At 43.8% G+C, this 22,205-nt stretch overlaps 1 protein-coding gene across 3 annotated transcripts in view; it reads left to right on the forward strand.

The window, feature by feature from the left end:
• Nucleotides 1-13,751, forward strand: part of map1aa (microtubule-associated protein 1Aa) — a 136,990-nt gene extending 123,239 nt beyond the window's left edge. For all 3 annotated transcript variants that reach the window (XM_078532350.1, XM_078532351.1, XM_078532352.1), the window contains 2 exons: nucleotides 2,769-3,001; nucleotides 4,951-13,751. In XM_078532350.1, the coding sequence (XP_078388476.1) occupies nucleotides 2,769-3,001; nucleotides 4,951-5,106 (389 nt within the window). In that variant the 3' untranslated portion in view covers nucleotides 5,107-13,751. The remainder of the gene's footprint in view (nucleotides 1-2,768; nucleotides 3,002-4,950) is intronic.
• The last annotated feature ends 8,454 nt before the right edge of the window (nucleotides 13,752-22,205 follow it).

Consider the following 22,205-nt stretch of genomic DNA (forward strand, 5'->3'; position numbering starts at 1 on the left):
GTTACGTGCTGACCACTGCCTGATGGACTTGTGGTCAAAGGTGTTTTTCTGCATAAATTTTTCCACCAGGGACAGGTGGTACGGCACGGTCCAACTACTTGGAGCGTTCCGCGGCAGCGTGGCCAGACCCATCCTTCGCAACACCGGGGACAGGTAGAACCTCAGCACGTAGTGACACTTGGTGTTTGCGTACTGAGGGTCTACGCACCGCTTGATGCAGCCGCACACAAAGGTGGCCATCAGTATGAGGGCGATGTTGGGCACGTTTTTTCCCCCTTTATCTAGAGGCTTGTACATCGCGTCCCTGCAGACACGATCCATTTTCGACCTCCAGATAAAGCGGAAGATGGCTCGAGTGATCGCCATCGCGCAGGAGTGTGGAATGGGCCAGACCTGCGCCACGTACAGCAACAGCGAGAGTACCTCACACCTGATGACCAGGTTCTTACCCGCAATGGAGAGGGAGCGTCGCTCCCACATGCCCAGTTTCCTTTTCACCATAGCCACTCGCTCCTTCCAGTTTCCAACGCATGCCCCGGTCCCTCCGAACCATATCCCCAGCACCTTCAGGCCGTCAGCCCTGACAGTGAAGGGGACAAAGGATCGGTCAGCCCAGTTCCCAAAGAACATGGCCTCGCTCTTCCCACGATTTACCTTGGCTCCCGAGGCCAGTTCGAACTGGTCGCAGACGTGCATCAGTCTGCGCACCGACAGCGGATCCGAGCAGAAGACGGCGACGTCGTCCATGTACAGGGAGGCTTTTACCTGAGTGCCTCCACTGCCTGGGATCGTCACTCCTCTTATGCCCGGATCCTTCCTGATGGACTCGGCAAAGGGTTCTATGCAGCACACAAAAAGGACAGGCGAGAGAGGGCAGCCCTGCCTGACTCCAGATTTAATCGGAAAGCTATCTGTTTCCCACCCATTGATTGAGACTGCGCTACTGATGTTAGTGTAGAGCAGTTGAATCCAATTTCGAATTCCCTCCCCAAAGCCCATTTTGGAGAGCACATCCCCCATGTAGGTGTGCGATATTCTGTCAAAGGCCTTCTCCTGATCCAAGCTGATGAGGCAGGTATCCACACCCCTGTCCTGTACATAGGCAATCGTATCCCTGAGCAGCGCCAGGCTGTCAGAGATCTTCCTGCCTGGCACAGAGCAGGTCTGGTCAGGGTGAATCACCAATTCCAGAGCGGATTTGACCCGGTTGACCCCGGCCACAGCTGACACCTCTGTGGAAGCAGCAGGCAATGTAGCCATAACCCCCTGTGCTGATTCAGGAGCCCTGAAACACTGCCTCTGACTATGGGCACCACATCTTACTGAAGCTTATTCACCTTTTTATAAGACTAAATTCTTTCATTTAATAAAACGTTGCTTTTCTTCCAAATGGGAGAAGCGAGGCACAGTAGAGCTAGACTATCCAGGAGTGAGATCAGGAAGCACTTTATCACACAAGGGATAGTAGAAATATGTAAACTCTCTCCGACGGGGACAGTTGAAGCTTTCAAGTGTGAGGTTGGTCGGTTGTTAAGTTGCTGCATCAAGTGATATGGAGCTGAGATACAGCTCAGCTATGATCTAACTGAATGGTGGAACAGGTCCAAGGGGCTGAATGGCCTCCTCCTGTTCCTAATGTTGTTTGTTACAAAATGACAATGTCCAATGTTGCCTGGCTGCCTTCTGCACCTTTCCATGAGATTTTCAGCGGACGACATTCTTAACACACGCAAAGGGGCGGGACCCTGAGGAAATCGCCAGAAATAATTTTGAGCAACTGTACCAAAGCCTTACCCAATTGAATAGCCTCCCTAAAATATTGCCATTGTTTGCACTGTTTTACAAACAGTGTAACTGTCTGTCAGAAGTTCTGCTGTCAGTACTGGCTGAACCTCCCAGGGTTCCTCCACGATTGCAGTCTGCTTGATGCAGTACTGTACTGAGGGAGTGCTGCACTGTCAGGGGTACCGTCTTTCAGGTACGACGTACCTCCGTTCACATCGGCGGGACCAGGAGATCCCGCCGGCATGAAGGTTTGGAAAATTCCGGTTCATAGCTTCATAGCAGCAGTGACTAGCCATGTGATGCTTTGAAACACAACATGGATGTGAAATGCAAGAGTTTCTTTGCTTCTAAAGTGAAAAGTACTCAGTCCAAAACAACAATTAAAATTAATTCAGAGCAGAGTGACACTGATGAGTAACCAACGACAGCTGTATTAGACCAGGAGGAGAAATGCTTGCATTACTAATGGTGATATAAGCCTGTTTCTAAAATGAACTAGGTAACACCTCCATTATAGAGTCAGGCAATGTTACAGCACAGAAGGAGGCCCTTTGGCCCATTGTGAATGTGCTGGCTCTTTGAAAGATCCATCCCATTAGTCTCACTCTCCTCTGCTCTTTCCCATAGCACTGTGAATCTCTCTCATTCCCATATTTATCTCATTCCCTTTGGAAAGTTACTGTTGAATCTGGCACCATCAAAAACTGCCACTTTCAGGCAATGCATTCCAGATCCCACCCCCTCAGCAACTCGCTGCATAAGAAACATCCTCATCTCCCCTGTGGTTTTTTTTTTGCCAATTATCTTAAACCTGTGCCCTCTGCTTACTGACCTTCCTGCCAGTGGGAACAGTTTCTCCTTATTTAGTGACATAGTCAGGAGCATGTAGCCATTGTGTTGTTTCACGTTGACTGTAATCTTAGACTCATTAAACATTAAACCTCTAACCACTGGTTTGGTTCTTGCTTTGCCTTGATTGACAGCTTCCGTCAATACAAAGACCAGTTCTGGAGTACCACCAGGTCCCCCAGTGTACGTGGACCTGGCATATATTCCCAACCACTGCAGCGGGAAGAACGTCGACCTGGAATTCTTCAAGCGTGTCCGATCCTCCTATTACGTGGTGAGTGGGAACGACCCTGGAAGCGGGGAGCCAAGCCGTGCCGTGCTGGACGCTCTTTTGGAAGGAAAGGCACAATGGGGCAATAACCTTCAGGTGGGTATCCATTCTTGGCATCATCTTTCCTCTTCCCCTGCTGAACTTTCCTTCAAAAAAAAAAGATCCCCTGTCTCCAAGTAGTTGAATTGGGATTCCTAAGATACAGAAGTTAGCAAATCCAAGTGAAAGAAGAAATAAAAGGGAAACAAAGTCGGACATCGAAGAATTTTCACCCAAGCGAGTCACGGCCTTGTGAAACAGGCTTGGGTTGGGGTGAGGCCATTGGTGTGGTGGTGCTTCATTTTAAAATAAATCCTTTTCACAGGGTGTGGGCTTTGCTGGCTGGGCCAGCATTTATTGTCCTTGAGAAGGTGGTGGTGAGCCGCCATCTTGACCCGCTGCAGTCCCTGTGGTGCAGGTACACCCACAGCGCTGTTAGGAAGTTTAAAGAGCTTCACCCGACAGTTCACAGAAAACCTTTGTATGATGTGCGTCCTTGGGAGTCAGATCTGCAGCTCGGGTTTACGAGTCAGAATCTTTCAGATCTTGTAACAGGCCTCAGGCTGCTGTCAGGGGCCCCCCCCCTATGGTTGCCTGAGGGTCTTGAAATATAAATTGCCTTTGTCCGCTGTTTAAGATATTCAGTTGCCTTGCTTGATGGCAGTGTTAGTGTTAAAGGAATGAGGAAATCAGTGCAAAGCAAACTCAATAGGGCTGATAGTATCTGTCTGCCTGCCCCACTAAGCCTCATGCATGGTGAATGCTCTAGCGGAAGGGGGTCGACGAGGATGTCAGAGCATTGTTGGCACCAGTTTGAGACATTTTGGATCTCCAAAACATTGGCCCTTAGAAGAATGAGGAAAAGCTGAAATGTTGGCTCCAAATTCGTTATCATTCTTAAATAAAGCCTTTGCTCCTTAAGTTGCATTAATCTGGTGAGCCAATCTATACCATGTGTTAGCCTCTATCACACAGAATGCATTCTCATAATACCTGGAAGTACATAGAATTTACAGCACAGAAACAGGCCATTCGGCACAGCTAATCCATGCTGGTGTTTATGCTCCTTACCAGCCTCTTCCCTCCCTCCCTCCCTCCATCTATCACCATATCCTCCTTTTCTCCCTCATGTGTTTATCCAGCTTCCCTTAAATGTATCTATACTATTCACCCCCACCACTCCCTGTGGCAGTGAGCTCCACATTCTCACCACTCTCAGAGTAAAGATGTTTCTCCTGAATTCCCTATTGGATATATTAGTGACTATCTTAAATTGATAGCCCCTAATTATGGCTGCCCCCTGAAATGGAAACATCTTCTCTACATTTAACCTATAATACAAAGCCATGCATAGAGACTTCTCTACTGTGAAGCTATTTTTCCTATTATAATATACACTAAACTAAAGTGCTCCTGAAAGCCCTTCATGGTCTCACCCCCTCCCTATCTCTGTAACTTGCTCCAGTCCTACAACCCCCTGAGATCGCTGAGCTCCTCCGATCCTGGTCCCTTGAGCATCATCATCTTAGTCGCTCTGCCGTTGGTGGTCATGCCTTCAGCTGCCTGGGCCCCTAAGCTCTGGAATTCCCTCCTTGATCCTCTCTACTTCTCTATCTTTCTCTCCTCCTTTAAGGCACTCCTTAAAAAAAACCTACCTTTTGTTTTCAATCACCTGTCCCGGTGTCTCCTGTCAAATCTTGTTTTATAAAGCTCCAGAAAAGTGCCGTGGGAGGCTTTACTACATTAGAGGTGCTATATAAACACAAGCTTTTGTGAAAAGGCAGCAGCTTAGCCAATCGGAGTCAACTGGCCAACCAATCAGCACCCTTTTCTCCTGTAGTATAAATTGTTGTTTGAAATTTGGCATTCTTGCATTTGTCCTGATGAGTGCAAGACGAAAAGATTCAGCAACATGCCTCTCTTTTCAACAATATTCAAGTTCTGCACTACAAAGGCTTTTTTTGTTGCAGTTCTATAACAGGGAGACTTTTGTTGGCTCATTCTAGGTGACACTAATCCCAACCCATGATACAGAAGTCACGCGAGAGTGGTACCAACAGACCCACGAGCGGCAGCAAGAGCTGAACATCATGGTGTTGGCCAGCAGCAGCACGGTCGTGATGCAGGACGAGTCATTCCCAGCGTGCAAGATTGAGTTCTGAGCTGAACCACCTCCAGTCGTCCCGCTTGCCAGCCTGATGGAGAAACCCTGCTTTGTCATTCCATTCTATCTTCCTAAACTAATTTTTTTTTTCAGTTTCGTTAAAAAGCGCATTTAAGGCTAGATTTACAGCTTTACTGTTAAGGAAAGGAAACAAAATGAGTGCATTGACCTCCACGAGAAAGGGACTGATTTTCTATTAGGGGAAGCCTTTTACTTATGGATCATCCCATATATGTTGCTGCTTCTGCATATTGAAGATTGGAGTTGGGACACTATTGGAATACTTGGTTTATTCCACACTTATTGCATGGTTTTATAGAATTGGGAGGTTTCTGGTTAACTTGAAATCATTACAGGGTTTTGCCTCGTGAACAATATCTAGATTGATGATTCAGTTAGTTGGTTCAGGGACTAAGATGGTTTTGAGGCTTCGTATTTGGGGAACTTAATGTTAGAGTACATTTTGTTTAAAAACTAAAGCTTCACATCCTAAGCTCAAACGAAAATACACCTTTCATTTCCAGCAATATCCACACCGTACTCTGACCTCAACTTCAGTCAGTCCAAAGTTAGGCAATGAAACTGCTCAAGGCAGGCTAGAGTTGGAAGAGGGGGCAAGTTAGATGTGCTTTGTCTGACTCTCTGCTCTGTGAATCAGTAGTCATAGCAGGAAGCTACCCCAGTATTGGCAGGACGAGCTGCGACAGGTCTGAACTGGGTAGCAGATGCAAAAGGTCATACGAGAGAGTGGCACCATCTGATGCAAGGGGTTGGATTGAAGCTTAAGCTGTGAGACAAAGATCATATGTTACTGGACGCTGCGATCCAGTTAAGAGGTGGATATTGAATGTGCCATTTCCTGGTATTGTCAGTCCTCTGGTAACAAACTTCAGTTAAATTATTTTTCTGTCCGTTGTCCAAAATTCTCTTAAAGCAGGGACTGATGAACATGTCTGAGATGATCCATGCAGGGATGCTTCCTTGTGAGTGCGGAACCCTGTCAGGCGAGAGGCGTTGGTCGAGCGATCAGACGCCTTGAGCGTTTGCCGTGGATTACAACGTAAACTGTGAACAAGACACATGAGCAATAGATATCCATTATATTTAAAGAGACAGCCTCCTTTTTTGTACCAGTCAATGTAAACTGGACATCAAAACTATCCCTGCACAAAATACAAACCTTGGGCTTAAGACCAATTCGCTTTATTTACAGCTGTAACATATTTAAATTGTTTGAGTTGTGTAAAGAAGTTGTGCTGTTGAAACTGAGAAGTTAACTTTAAAGGAATTTTGGTTTAAGTGTTAAACACAGCCTATCAAAGCTAACAAAAGGGGACCTGTCTCTTTAAGAAGGCAATATCTGGTTTAAATGGCATTTCTTAAAGTTAACCATCTTTGAGCGCACACTTCAGTGGGTATATTCTGATTGCACTGCACCGGTGTGGTTTGGACATTCTCGTGATGACTCCTGAGGGTGTGTGTTTACAATCGGGAACCTTCAATGTCAAATGCATTTGAAGCTTGCTGCAGTGAAGCAGAACATGCCACTGATGGAACATACTGTGTGCTTTACCTAATCAGGAAATAGAAGTGTATAGAATGGTGACCTATATCATCGTGTTCTATGGTGCAGAGGGATCACTGTAATAGTAACATAATGATGTAACGCACATCATGTACTACATTCCAGCGACCTCCCTGTTTAACCATCAATTAAAGTTTTACCATGGTTTTTCATGGGACAATTGTGTTTCTTTTACAAAATGGAGAATCATGATGTATTGATATTCACAATGTTGCTTTGAGCACAGTGTTAAGGTCTTACTGGATCTTCCCCTTCCTGGCAATGGTCATGAACTAAGTGACATAGACAGATGATTAGACCACTGCATGTTGTGTGATATCAGGATATTGTGACATTACAACTCCCCCTTTCGAGTATCAGGATATAATGAGAAGGGGGTAAAGTTGGATATTGCCTTTTTAACAAACCAAAGGAAGCGTGAGTAGCCTCTATTAAGCTTAAATATCAGGTGTGATTGCCTTAGACATTAGGATGAATGTAGCTAATTAATGCACTACTGCTGCAGCAATGCAGAGCTGGGACTGGCTGTGTTTTGTGTTGCCAATTTACTGCGCTCTGTTCATGGGCATGTTTTGCGTAACGTGCTCTCATTGAGATTCACTGTCGATTTTAAGGTCGTTTATTTTATTTCTGCCCTTTGAATTTCCCACAAGAGATTCAATCTGATGGTGTGGGGACCAAAGTGAAAGCAAACTTGGATTTAAGGGGAAATAATTTTGCGATAAGACTGAGCAATGAAGGGGAAAGACTCACTGGGGAAAGTTGGACAGGTCACTGGTAGATTCACAGCTATATATATTCTCTGTGTAGGTGTTCATTTTCCCAAGCATGTCCTTGCAACTGTTTTTGGTCAAACTTCTTTTCCTCCATAATCATTGGCACTTTGCTGTGGGACTTTTCCTGTTGCCTTCCAGCTATAATCAGTTCTATAACTGCTAACATGTAGTGGTTAATTCTACCTAGTACTGTGTTTCTTGCACAGCACATTAGTCACTTACACAGGGCTGATTCACTGCTGGATATGTCTGTTGTCATAACAACTGATGTACGACATGATACAGGCAATAGAAGCCGTTTGATGCAGCAGTATCACTTTAAGCTAATAATTATGCACAATTCCCATCAATTGAAGGAAAATAGCAAACAGACAAGCCAAATTGTTCAGTCGGATGGTGGGGACCAGATCTTCCAATTATTCCAACCTAATTTAACAGCATTTGGTGGGGGGTGGAGGAGGAGCGTTTTCTGTGAACACACTGGGGTGTGTTTGTGAGAGTTTCCCTGACAGCATATAGGCTAATAAATTCAAATGTAGACTTCACAGAAAGAGAAAACTGCAGAAAAGCCATACTCAAAGAGGAAGAGACAAGCAAGGGTTGTGATTAAAAATAGAAACAAAATGCTAGAAATGCACAACAGGTCTAGCAGCATCTGTGGAGAGAGAGACACAGTTAGCGTTTTGAGTCAATTGTGACTGCTCTTCAAAACCGAGTTTCTTGCACGGTATATTCATTGGTCAGTTACGTTAGTTACATTTCAGACTGATTCACCGCTGGATGCATCTGAAGAAGAATCATATTCAACTCGAAACATTAACTCTGTTTCTCTCCCCACAGATGCTGTGAAACCTGCAGAGTATTTCCCGCATTTTCTGTTTATAGTTCAGATTTCCAGCATCCACAGTATTTTGCTTTTTTTTTTAAAGGGTTGTGATAAACTGCGCCGCCTGTTCATTGACGGAGAGGAGGAATCGCAGCAATGTGACAATTTGTTAGTCGTGGCACAATATCTGTGCTCATGATCTGTGTATAGTAGAGGGAGATGTAGAGTACCTGGGTCATTCCCTATGTGTGTGTGTGTGTGTGTGTGTATATGTTGGAAGTTGGTTGGCTTGTATGTATAGCGTGTGTGTGTATCTGTATATATTAAATGTACTTGCATCTAGGCAGTTTGATAGGATGATAATAGAATATCCTAAGCATCCTATCTCAAGGCATGTAGATTTGCACGGGTGAGGGTCTCTAACACAGTATATGACATCTGTAGTTTCTCCTGTGTTGGGTCAGTATAATGTATGCATATAGGTGAGATGTGCATATTGGATTCATGGTACTTGGTATTGGATCTTTCCAACACTAGGTCAGTGTTTGAGACGTGAAACCCACAGATTGAACAGTTTAATTTTTGCTGTGGAGCGTACTCCAGTCATTCTCTTAAAACCATTGTTGCCGTGCAAATTGAGTGAGATATTTAGAGTAGCACAAGAAGTATGTAAGTCTGTTTTGATCAGATACTTGTTAATCTCGTTAGAGCATTAAGCAAGTTGCACAGTATTAAGAGGCGTGTGATAGTAAGAGTGGAAAGGAAAGCAACCAAGATGTGTATTTGATGCCAGTGAGTTGGCACTTCTTCAGTTAACAGATTCTCCACTTAAAACAGCAGCATTGACATTGAAATAAACAACAGATTCTGGAATAGACACAAGGTGACTTTCCACAGTGGGTTGCACCATAGCACCAGGAATATAGAGGACCTATCCTGTAAAGGACACTCCCCAACATCCCAATTCTAGTGTTTGCTACTCAAAGGAGGGTATCAATTACCTCTTGCACTGCTTCCTCCTGATTGCCAACTGCCCAGTTCTGGGATACTTTAATCTGCTGTCTCCCTTCCCATCGCCCCAGATATTTAGACTTCATTTGAGCGTGGGAAAGGGCAGATTAGAAAAAAGATACATAAAGGGAATATCGTTAGTGTAGGCATGTTTGTAAACTACTAGAAACAAAAAAAAGTTGTTTTTCTTTCAATATAAGTTTACTTTGTGGTTTTAAGACCCACTCCTCAAAAGGACTGGACCAGCACTTTTTGCATTAGTCTAATAACCATATTGGTCTTTGGTAGGGAACCTTGTATACACTTTATCATAAAATTAGTGAGCGTCAACAGTTAGGCTATAGGAAACTTAACTGAAGTCCAGAGTCCAGTCTCATAAAGCTTAATTTATAATTTATTTGTTTTGTAGATTATATCAGTGTTTTATATAGATTTATAGTTTGTTAATTTATAAGCACAACTCTAACCAGTATTGTAGCTGTAAGATGACATGTTTACATAGAGAATTCATTTGCACTCCATTTATAGAGGCTGTGCCTTTCATCTGGGCTCCCTTGTTTCTTTTGTATTGCGAAAGTCTAAGAGACAATGGAACAACTCCCTCTCGTTTTTATTTGAGAAGTCATTTTTTTTTAGGAAAGAGTTAAACTTATTTCTGGTTTATTGGGAGGTTTTCTGGAAATTATTTTTTTGGGTTTTCTTGGTGAAGCCTGTTTTTTTTCCCCACTTGTAGAAGAGTAATGACTCAAGCTCTGAAATATCTCTATCCAGTCTTGTTCCACTTACATTCACACATAATATCGAAGCAGATATTGCACGTGGAAAGACCATTCAGCCCATCCTTCCCACTCCTCGCGCAGCCCATGTGCACTCCCCCCATCACTGATTCCACTTACCCATTCACACTTCTCTATCATGGACTCGTTCACCTGTAAATATCCTGTGGGGAGCTCTGTATACTCTTAAAGGTAATGAAACAAAATTCTACAATATTCTTTTCATTCTCGTATCTCAACTCTTCAGCCCTGATCTGCACCTTAAAGGATTTGCCCCAAACCCACCCATAGAGAATCCTTGTGCCCTTGAACCAGCTCTGTTTAAATTCGTTCTTATAATGTCCAATCTGGTTGCCAGCCAGCCATCAAACTCTGTCCTTTAATAAAATAAGTCTCTTGCCCATGGGCTAAGTAGAGTTCTGCAGTATCTCCATTCTCAAATCTCCAACAGTCTATCAATCAATGTGTCTTTGCCATGTCTTAGGAGCTATCTTCATACAACCTTGGTCCTCATTCCTTCATCTCTGTGGATAGGGACAGGGTGTGGGGTACATGTTGATTCATGGGGTCTTGTACCATTTAAGTACATGTTATACCTTCATCTAGAGGACTGAAATTTTTTTGAGATACCCACACAGTTTTATACAGTTCTGATAACCTAATGGTCACAACATCAACTTGCGAGGAACGAGATAATTCCACTCAAAATATTCAAAGGTGGGGGAAATTATTTAGTCATTTCTTTTTGTTTCTATAACGAATCTTGGTGATGGGGATCAGAGGAGAGATGATGGATTTCTGGATACTAATGACATCAAGGGATATGGCTATAGTGGGGGGAAATGGCGTAAGAGGTAGGTGTTTGAATGGCGGAGCAGGCTTGACAAGTCGAATGGCCTACTCCTATTTCCTACAAATTGGGGAATCACGGACATAGGCGAATGGAGAGTTGGGGACTGGAGGTTGAAGAAAGAGCGAGAGACAGGTGTTGGAGAGACTAGGGAATGGGTTTTGGAGGATAGTTGGGGATTGAAGTTCGCGATAGACAAGACCAGGCTATGAGGAAAGAACAGGGGAGTGAGACTAATTTGATCGCTCTTTCAGAGAGCTGGCTCAGGCATGATGGGCTGAATGGCCTTGTGTGCTGTCGGCTTCTGGGATTGTTGAATTCTCTCAAGCAGGTACCCAAAGTTCCAGCCATCAGATGGGCACATAAGCAAGAGCCTCGAGGATATTTGGAATATTGGACTAAATGCCCAAATCAGGCGTTTTGTAGAACAGACAGTTTCAGAATTCAATTTCTAGATTTTTTGGGAGTTTATTAAAATTACAATTTGTTTAAAAGAATCCAAAAAGAGTACCAACAGCTCTAGAACCTAACAGAAAGATCCAGAAACAATTCCAGGACAGACGGTGGCCAGTCTGGAAGTGCAATGAACACAGTCAGAAAATCCTGTTTCACTCCTTCATATTGTGACATTTTTCTTCCTCCCATAGGACCAAATGTTAAAGGGATACTGGGAAAGGGATGGAGGAATGGGGTCAGAGCAGGGCTGGCATTAATTAATGGGTCCAGTGGCTCCCTCTTCACCATTCTTAAGCTATTATTGTAATTTTGCCCAATAAACCAGAAATACTTTTGAGTTTCACTCAGTGTTAGGTTCTTAATCCATTCGCCCCTGGTTTGGTTAACAAAGGCTGACGCTGCAAAATCCTGATCAATAAATCATTACCAAAAAAATTCTGTTCCTACTTCACTCTTGTTGAATTTTGCTGAAATCAGATGCCTACCTGAATGTGGAGGCCAGTATTAAGACACATAGAAAAACTCCATTGATGTTCAAAAGGTATTTTCCCCATTTCCTGACCCCCCGCTTTGTGATGTAGATGTTGTGGATGTCACACACAGTGGTGGACAATGGCTGCACCAAACCATAGCTTTTTTTTTACTGGTTTGAAAAATATTGAGGGGTTTCAGAAGGGCTGCGAGGAGACTGGTGCTGCTTGGAGCTATTTCACAAAGACTCTTGAGTTGTTTACACAGCAATAAATTTAATGAGCATTAGACAAGGGAATTAAGAAGCGGGTTTTTGTGAGTCTTGTAAAATACACCCATTGAATATCCTCCACTTGGCATTAGAACAAACCTCTCATCTGCTGCCATGTTTTATTAGGGACGTTTTACTGTATTAACCTTATTCTACGTACAGACAATGATCTTAATTTGGCTTTGCATTGTAATGGTTATTTTGTCTAGTTCCTCTTCATTAACCATCTCAGAATCTTGTACATCGCTGATCCCAACACAACCATCCTAGCGTCCCTCCCTCGCAGAGTGGGAGTGTGATTTTTTTTGACTTTTGAATGTGTACTCGAACAGTTTTATCAAAAAGGGACCTACCCATTCGTCATTTATCAACATGTGCCCTGTCCCAGCTGCTGTGAAATGCACATTGTAATCAAAATTGTTTTTGTGTGGGTGGGGGAAAGTCAAAATCAATGTTGAATATTCCCTGTTGCTAAGAGTTTATGCCACTGAATTACTTATATAAAAAAAAACCATCAATGTGACTAGGATCCATACAATGCTGTTATAAACTACTGACTCCTTCCCTTAAAAACTCCTCCCAACTAATGTAGTCTCAACCAGTGATGGTATTGTCAGCAATAAGCTGGTCAAAATTAGAATTAGAGAGTCACTCAACTCCTTTTCCCCCCCAAACCATGCCAATAATCTTCAAAGGGTAATGCACTATTTCTTTAGGGATGTGGTGGGTCTCACAATGAATGTTTCTGAAAGAACTCAACACACGCCATCTGCCTCTTACCCATGTGTTTTCAAGTATATATATATATATATATATGAAAAGCTATTTGACTTTTTAAATACAAAAACGTGCATACGGAATTTCCAGTCGATGCCGTCCATTTCAGCGGAGATTACATTTTAAAACGAAACGTACCGAATATTTAAAGAAAAAAGATGTACAGGTGATTGTAGAAACTGGCACAGGGTTTGTCGTAGGTTAAAGAATATTGTTCTCTCTGATGATGTTGTTTGTCTTTACTATCTTTCTAACTGTGAATAAATCAACCCTGTATCCCGTGGGAGATGTGACCTGGCTAAATTCATTCCATGCCCACTTTTGCTTTTTCCCTGGGAAGTTCAACAGGAAAGTTGTTTTCATACGTGGGGTCAAAAAATGTAATTCAGGTTAGGAAGCAAAAAAAATGCCTGTCAAAACTTTGAGATTTAATACAAGGACGATATTACATTCGGGGCACCCCTGCTTAGAATAGAACATTGGGAATTTAATTAAAACTTTTTAAGGAGAAAAAAACCTCTTGCTTGTTTTTGCATGTGACATTTATTCCTATGTTATATTCCTGTATGTAATAGTTTAAAAAAAAAACAAATTTGAAAAAAAGATATAAAAAGCAACTTGTCTTAACTGTAATCAGATGGACCTGTTAACATACTGAAGCTTTTCTCTTTTTTCAGTTTCATGGTGTAAAAACAATTCTGTAGTGATCATTTCTCTGCGCAATATTAATATTTAGTTCAGAATTTGTGTGCAATATTCTGTATCTCTTTAATCGCGAACTACTGAAATTGTAAAAGGGAACAGTCTGACTATCGCCAATAAAATAATACATCTATTAAAATCAGTCGTGTGGCAGTGTTTCTATTGCACATTGGGGATTGGTTTAAGAATTCTGAAATTGTAAGAGTTCCCCTAAAGGTTCAGCAAGTTTTAGCCAGCGAGTAACTGAGGCCTTCACACTGGGCAGACCTTGAGTCCGAGCCTTTGCCGGTGTGCAGTTAGCTGATTTCAGTCAGGGCTCACTTTAACTGGGCTCAGCAACGCGTGAGATGCTTGGCCCAGTATTCCTGCTCCTGATCCACAGTGTGGATGGAACGGGGGAATCAGGATTGGGATCACTCTGCCCCGTTGGGCAATCAGCACTATCGGGGCTTGTAACTCTTTCGAGTTATCAACAGATCGCATGTAACTCTTTCGAGTACATTCACAGTTCTTGGTTTTTCCAGGAGTGGGACATGAACCCACAACCTTCTGATTCAAAGGCGAGGGTGCTATGAACTGAGCCACAGCTGACACCTCCTATCGGGGCTTGTACATGAACAACTTCTGCTTGAGCCAGGTTCTGGAGGGCAAATAGCGCGATTGGGATGAGGGGGTTAAAATCGGAAAGGAAGAAGTGAATATTGATGGGAAAGTTCCAACACTGCATAGTACAGAACTACATCACAGGCTTGTTCATTCAGAAGGTTAGCCTTACGAAAGGAATACTGTCTTCTTATACTGCGTCAGACCAGGCTTATTTATTCCATAGATAAAAACAAAAAGCTAAAAGCTACTGCGGATGCTGGAAATCCAAAACAAAATAAAAACAGAATTACCTGGAAAAACTCAGCAAGTCTGGCAGCATCGGCGGAGAAGAAATCAGTCAACGTTTCGAGCCCTCATGGCCCTTCTGCCGAAGAGCCATGAGGGCTCGAAACGTTGACTGATTTCTTCTCCGCCGATGCTGCCAGACTTGCTGAGTTTTTCCAGGTAATTCTGTTTTTATTTATTCCATCTCTTTTCTGTACAAATGACTTAATGTTACAATCAGAAAAAAAAATCCCCTAAATGTTTGCTTGTTCACAGGCTCCACTTCCAGATCACAATGGCATAATCTCCCTCTCTGAAAAGGGATGTGTGTCTGGCCTGACTCTGTGCTGGGGAAAGAGTTTTTGAGAGGTTTTAATCGGGGACAGTGCTGACCATCACTGAATGGTCTGCCCAATGACATCATGCATTGACTCATGGTTTTTTTTTGTGTGTGGAGCAGGGAGAGGGAGGGGGGCTGGGGGACGGAATTGTTATTCATCTTTAACAATGGAGCTGCTGAAGAAAACAGGCATTGTGCTGCAGCGTCAGAGAGAACTTAGAGAAAGGAAAGGCTCTCTCAGGGCAAAGAGGGAACGATGCTAACAATCTCCCTCAGTCGAGCAGAACAGATTACTTCAGTCTGGAATAATGATTGCACTGGTAGGAGGGCGGGGGGGTGCCACACATTCACATTCACATTCTAATGAAAGATTGATGAATTGCCACTGGAGAACTTTAATAACACAGGGCTCAATGAGACATATGCCATTGCACAAGGGTTGCAAGAGGCTGCAGTTCCAATCACCAGCTTATTGCAGGGTTTTTACACTGACTCACCAGCTCTTTGGGGAGACAAATCATTTTCTTTTGTGCTTATGAAAGGTTCCACCCATGTCAAAGACAGCAGCAACTTGGATCCAGAGTGTCAAATTACAACAGTGATGGGGGCTGGTCTCTCCCTCTCTCAATGGGGAGGTTATAGTTCAAGAGCTGACTGCCTGTCACTCAATACTTCTGCTCATGCTGGATGAGTTTCACTGGTTGTTTTCTACATGAAGAACAGAAAGTAACATTTTGGGCTCCAGTACATGAATAATCTGAGACATGACCTGTGGGGAGTGTAAGGTGCTCAGAAGGAACAGGTGGTTTTGGACCTCTGGCTCCCAAATCTCTCCAGCACTGGGGGGTTTTTCCTCACCTCATGTCTGGGTCTGTTGTAGACTCACTGACTGAGATTGATCCCTGTGGTTAGTCGACAACTCCACTGAATCATGTGACTGGCAGGATGGTAGAAGGTGAATCTGATGGACCCTGATCTTTCCTTTATTGCTATTTAACAAAGTACTTAATCTTAATGTTAACAGAGCTCATACGCTTTGCCCAGCTTTCTCAAGCAGGGCCACAGCAAGTATAATTCATCAATGGTTGCCATCATTAAGAAACTCAGATCCTCAGTTTACCAACATTCCCCCCCTCCCCCTCCTCAATTTTGTCACCTTATTTATTGAATGGAGTTTTCCACAAAGACCAGCTGGATTCTAGAATCTCACCAAGTTGGTTCAAACATGGACAAAAGAGCTGAACTCCTGAGGTGAGGCGAGAGTGACTGTCCTTGACATCAAGGCAGCATTTGACTGAGTGTGGCATCAAGGAACCCTAGCAAAACTGGAGTCAATGGGAATCAGAGTGAAAACTCTCCACTGGTTGAAGTCATACCTAGCACAAAGGAAGATGGTTGTGATTGTTGGAGGTCAGTTATCTCAGCTCCAGGGCATCACTGCAGAACTTCCTCAGGGTAGTGTCCTCGGCCCAACCATCTTCAGCTGCTTCATCGATGATCTTCCTCCCATCATAAGGTCAGAAGTGGGGATGTTCGCTGATGATTGCACAATGTTCAGCACCATTCGCGACGACTCAGATACTGAAGCAGTCTGTGTCCAAATGCAGCAAGACCTGTACAATATCCAGGCTTGGGCTGACAGGTGCCAAGTAACATTTGTGCCACAGAAGTGCCAGGCAATGACCCTCTCCAACAAGAGAGAATCTAACCATCGCCCCTTGACATTCAATGGCATTGCCATTATTGAATCCCCCATTATCAACATCCTGGGGGCTACCATTGACCGGAAACTGAACTGGGCTAGCCATATAAATACTGCGGCTACAAGAGCAGGTCAGAGGCTAGGAATCCTGTGGCGCGTATCTCACCTCCTGACTCCCCAAAGCCTGTCCACCATCTACAAGGCACAAATCAGGAGTGTGATGGAATACTCTCCACTTGCCTGGATGGGTGCAGCTCCAACAACACTCAAGGAGCTCAACACCATCCAGGACAAAGCAGCCGCTTTATTGGCACCACATCCACAAACAATCACTCCCTCCACAACCGATGCACAGTGCCAGCAGTGTGAACCATCTACAAGATTCACTGCAGAAACTCACCAAAGCTCCTTAGGCAGCACCTTCCAAACCCACGACCACTACCATCTAGAAGGACAAGGGCAGCAGATAGATGGGAACACCACCCCCTACAAGTTTCCCTCCAAGTCACTCACCATCCTGATTTGGAAATATATTGTCGTTCCTTCACTGTCACTGGGTCAAAAGCCTGGAACCCCTTTCCCTAACAGCACTGTGGGTGTACCTACACCACATGGGCTGCAGTGGTTCAGGAAGGCAGCTCACCACCACCTTCTCAAGGGCAACTAGGAATGGGCAATAAATGCTGGCCCAGCCAGCAAAGCCCACATCCCGTGAATGAGTGAAAAAAAAGTACCACAGATCTCCTCCCAAGCCCATGCTGATGGAGCCAATCACAGCAGATCACCTCGCTCATAGCAACAAGGAGGCCATTCAGCTGTCAAACCTACTCTGCCACTCATAGCAAATCGTGGCTGATCTGTTCCTTAACTCCATTTGCCCGCTTTTGCTTGATAGACTTAGCAATAAAAATCGATCAATCTCAACCCTGAAAGATCCAATTGAGTCTCACAGCGTTTACATTCCTTTTAGGGGTGATTTCCGCTATCCTTTGTGAGAACAAGTGCTTCCTAATTTCACCCCTGATTGGCCCAGCTCTAATTTGAACACCGCACCCTCTTGTTCTCGATACCCCCAACTAGAGGAAATAGTTTCTCTATCCACTCTATCAAGTCTTTGAACATTTTAAACACCTTGATCAGATCATCCTTCAATTTTCTACATTTAAGGGAATGCAAGTCAAGTTTATGCAAAATGTCCTCATAATTTAACCTTTTTAGCCCTGGTATCATTCTGGTGAAGCTGTGCTGAACCCTCTCCAAGGCCAGTATGATGACCAGAATTGAACACAGTTACTCCAGGTGGCCTGTCAATACTCTATACAACTGAAGCATAACTTTGTCCTTGTATTCCAGCTGCATTAACCTTGCAATAGCCATTTTGATAATTTTTTGTAACTGTCAAGAAACCAGCACAGACCCATGATATCTGCAGGCCTCTCATCTTATAGTGTATTCAACAAAGGGTTTATGTTACAATATTATAGCTTGGATAGTACCCATAAAACAGAACAATTTATCTGCAATGGGGCAGTTATCCTGCAGTTCTGGTAGTCACGCAACTGGGTTATTTTGCTTTGTGCTGTTCACAAAACACAGTGTAACATGAGGGCGGGTTCAGAGAGCTGGGATCAGAAACGCCAAGGAAATGGGCAGGCCCAATAAAGTTTGTTTCTCTGAAACTCAAACTTCGCTACTTTCCTTTGCTGCTGTGCCTGGCTGACTATTCCTGAATTTAGCACCTTGATCTGAGAACACTGCCAAATTTGATGAACTGTGTCAGGCCACATTGGGGAGAGAGTCTCAAACTGCCCAGCTTCAATGCCTGTGATAGATCGCGTGCCTACGCATCTATGGTTAAGAAACTGGCATTTAAGAAATGACTTGTATTCCAAATCCTCTCTCACAACTTGAGGACATCCCAAAATTCTTCACATCCAATGAAATACTTTCTTAGCGCAGTCCCTATTGGGCTGGAGGAAGCATAGCAGCCAATTAATACACAGCAAACTCCCACAAACACAAGTGAGATAATGACTAGACAACCTACAGCTCAGATGAAGTTTTATTGCAGTCCAACTCCAGTGAGTGGAGCTTTGTATGAATGTTTTAAGTAGTTACGTGCTGGTCTCTGTACTATGAGTATGGGGCATTGAGAGTGAAGCGGTAAAACTCAGGTCCCTCATAGTTTTAAAGCAGGTACCAGCATCAAACTGTTACCTGGAATATAGAAGCATTAAAGACAGAGGGTCCTGAAAAGACAGCTCTCACCCTGCAGTATGGAATTGTCCTGGGAACTGGATTCACTTAAATCTCCGGAAGGAAATTAGTTTTAGCTGAAACCTTAGCCAATCTGTCCTTCTGCGAGGAAGGAGGAGGAGATTAGATTGAAAGGAGGGAGTGAGCTGCCTTCATTTAACCCTTTAATTACTGTTTTTCTTCTTGCAACTCTCAAAAGGCAAAGTGTTACTCTGGAAGTGAGTTCCCCATCTTCACCATGCGCTGGGTAAGGAAGTTTCTCCTGAATTCCATATTTGATTTTTTGCACATTTTTTTTTGTGTAGCTATCCTCCACTTGCTGGATTTTGCTGAAGAAATCATTACTTTACCTTGAAACATTGCTGTAGTTTCGCTCATGAGTTCTGTTTGCTGTCGTGTGTAGAGCTTCATTTTAAATACATTCTGCGGACTGTTTGCTTTAAAATAAACTGTTAGCTGTGAATCCAGCTGTAAGACCCACTCCACCTCTAACTTACTGGCTCCCATAGCGGTGTCAATAGACACTCTGAGATATTACTGTACCACAGAAAGTTCCACTTTGATTTATTCTCCCTTCTCCCTCCAATTTTTTCCCTAGTTCTCCTCTTGCCAAGGTATTTCACTCATGTGGCCTGATAATTGTCCATAGTCCATGAGGGACAATAAGCATCTCTCTCTGTTAGAGAGAGACAAGTGATTATATAACTTGAGAGGCACCACTCCACAAGAATGGGGAAAAGCAAAGAGGCAGACCTCCATGAGCTACCTCAGCCAAGACGGTGATGGAGTCCACACCATTCGCATCATTCTGCACCGCACTCTAACCAACGAGCCAACTGAGCTAACTGACCCCCACTCATACGGCCAGTTGTATACATATAACCTAGACATTGAGTCACTCAAAGTTAATGCCACATTGATTATGCTTCCCAGAAGAGACATTACCTCCTGAACTGAAACTGAGTGAAAGGGAAGAGGATGATCCCAGTTTTCATCCCCAGCCCATGTTGCTGTTAGAATATTTTAAAAACATGAGTTAAATCAGCAATAGTCAAGTATCCCATCTCACATAGCTTGTAGTGTTCTTGGACAGAGGGTTGATGGTGGAGGCGCAGAGTCTTGTCTCTTTCTCTGTATAAACAAAGACAGTTTTCAGGATAAAGAGAAGAGAAAGCTGAGGTTTCAGGATTATAATAACACCCAAAGTCAAGCTAGCCTTGATATGCGAGGTGGTTGCAAAGAGACTCATTTACCTAAAGGCCCAATAACTTGGCCATAAATGCGTTGGTGCTCAGGTGAAGGGATCTGACACATCCCTGAGATGGAGAAACTCTGTGCAGAGCCGGGATACAGGATGAGGTTGTCACAGTGCAAGGAAATGGCTCACCTGAAGTCGCAGGGAGGTGGAGGGGTGATTGGGACTAGGCAGTCGATTGGGATAAAGGTTGAGTCTGCTCCCTCCAAATGTTCAGGCCCTCAGGAAGGTGAAAATCCACAGTCCTGAAGGCAATCAGTGGAGCTGGGATTGGTCACCTTGAGGTTTAGGAACTGAGTTGTTTTACTTCCTTGTCATTTAAAAGTAATCTGAAGATAGTTGTATGAAAACATTGTTGTGAGTCAACATATCTTAAAGCTTGTTGAATAATCTCTCGGGCCTGAATCATGTGGAGGTTCTTGTTGAATAACCTCTTGGGCCTGAATCATGCAGAGGTTCTTGTTGAAGTACCAAGAACCCTTTGTTGTGGCAGGGACTATGGTGAAGAAATCCAGGTTAGCTGGCCTGAGCCTTGAGAAGTTCAATCCAACTGGAGCTTGGCTTCAAAGAGGCTGGACTGCGGAGTGGGGGAGGGATTCAGGATTCCAGCTCCACATCCCCAGCAGTCAGCCCTGCTGTGTGTAGCTCTGGGGTGAGGGCAGGATGGGTTCAGCATGTGCAATCGCCCCAGGGTTTGTGCATAGAAACCCTTCTCCTGTGACTGCCAAAAGCCACTGTTTGGGATCTTGGGCCAAGGAAGCAAGGTCTCCAGCAAAGTCAACTGGTGATGGATTCAGAGTTTCAGCAGCATCAGAACATTGTGAAGGCTTGTCCAGTGAGGCTTTAATCAAATAATCAACTCTGCTGGACAAGCACAATGAACCTCACCTCCCTCCCCTTTTCTTCTATATGCAAATCACTCCAGGAGCTCAGCTATGTCCCAGCTCTTGGATTTTGATGGGATCTTGTTAAATCTGGTACAAGATGTCATTGAACAGAAACATGTTGCTAATAATGTCTTCTTGGTATATACACTAAATGGCACTCCATCACGGAGCGCTCACTCAGACAGGGTACTGTCCGTAGGGAGTGGAGGCATTAATGTACAAACCAGCTCTCCAGGAAAACGTAATCTTCCTACCCATTAACAATAATAAGTTTCATGGACTTGAGCTCAAACTCTCAGCTGACAATCCAATGCGGTACTGAGGGAGTGCTGCACTGTCAGAGGAGATGACTTTTAGATAAAAGGTAAAATCCAAATCTTGTCTGCCCTCTCAGGTGGATGCGAAAGATCCCATAGCACTATTTTGAAGAAGAGCATGGGAGTTCTCCCCCAGTGTCCTGGCCAATCCCTCAATCAACATCACAAAAACAGATTATCTGGCCATTGTCACATTGCTGTTTGTGGGAGCTTGCTGTGCATGAATTGGCTGCCACATTTCCTACATTACAACAGTGACTATACTTCAAAAAGCACTTCTTAGCTAAAAAATACTCTGGGATGTCCTGAGGTTGCAAAAGATGGTTTACAAATGCTAGTTCTTTTAAAATAATTTCTTTAAAATGAATATGGAACACAACTGATCTTTCCCATTAACAGCTCAAGAACACTAAAGGCCACGTTCTGTCTCTGGCACAGCCTGAGTAAAGAGATCAAACTCACTCCATCGACAGCAGCAGCATTGGCGCGTGGTGGTATTTTCCTGGAGAACATTCAGATGTGAAATGCCCGTAGGTGACAATTTACCACGGCACTAATCTTCCTGAGTCAGTCATTGAGACTCTGTGCCTGATTGTTTGCGTAAGGTTAATTGGTGGAATTGGCTGGATTTAATGAATAAAATAGGGGCATGTTATTAAGCATATAATTGTGGAAAGACAATCAGATTAGAGGCTATGATCAGGACCCTACTTACCGATAAATTACTCAGCTCACCGTCAGAAATACAGCAAGGAGGAGAAAGCAACACCAGTAAAAACTCATCCGTTAACAATTAAAATGGCAATGATGGGTTTAACAGGAATGTTTTCTGACATCTCAGCAACTTGAGCAAAAAATTCCTGCTCCCCATGAAGAAGGAGAAGGACGGGGAGAGGGAGAGAGAGGGGGTGGGAAAAAGAGGGGGTGGAGAGGGAGATGGAGAAGGATGGGAGAAAGACAGAGATGGAG

Source organism: Cetorhinus maximus, chromosome 30, assembly GCF_964194155.1.
Source record: "Cetorhinus maximus chromosome 30, sCetMax3.hap1.1, whole genome shotgun sequence".
Lineage (NCBI taxonomy): Eukaryota > Metazoa > Chordata > Chondrichthyes > Lamniformes > Cetorhinidae > Cetorhinus > Cetorhinus maximus.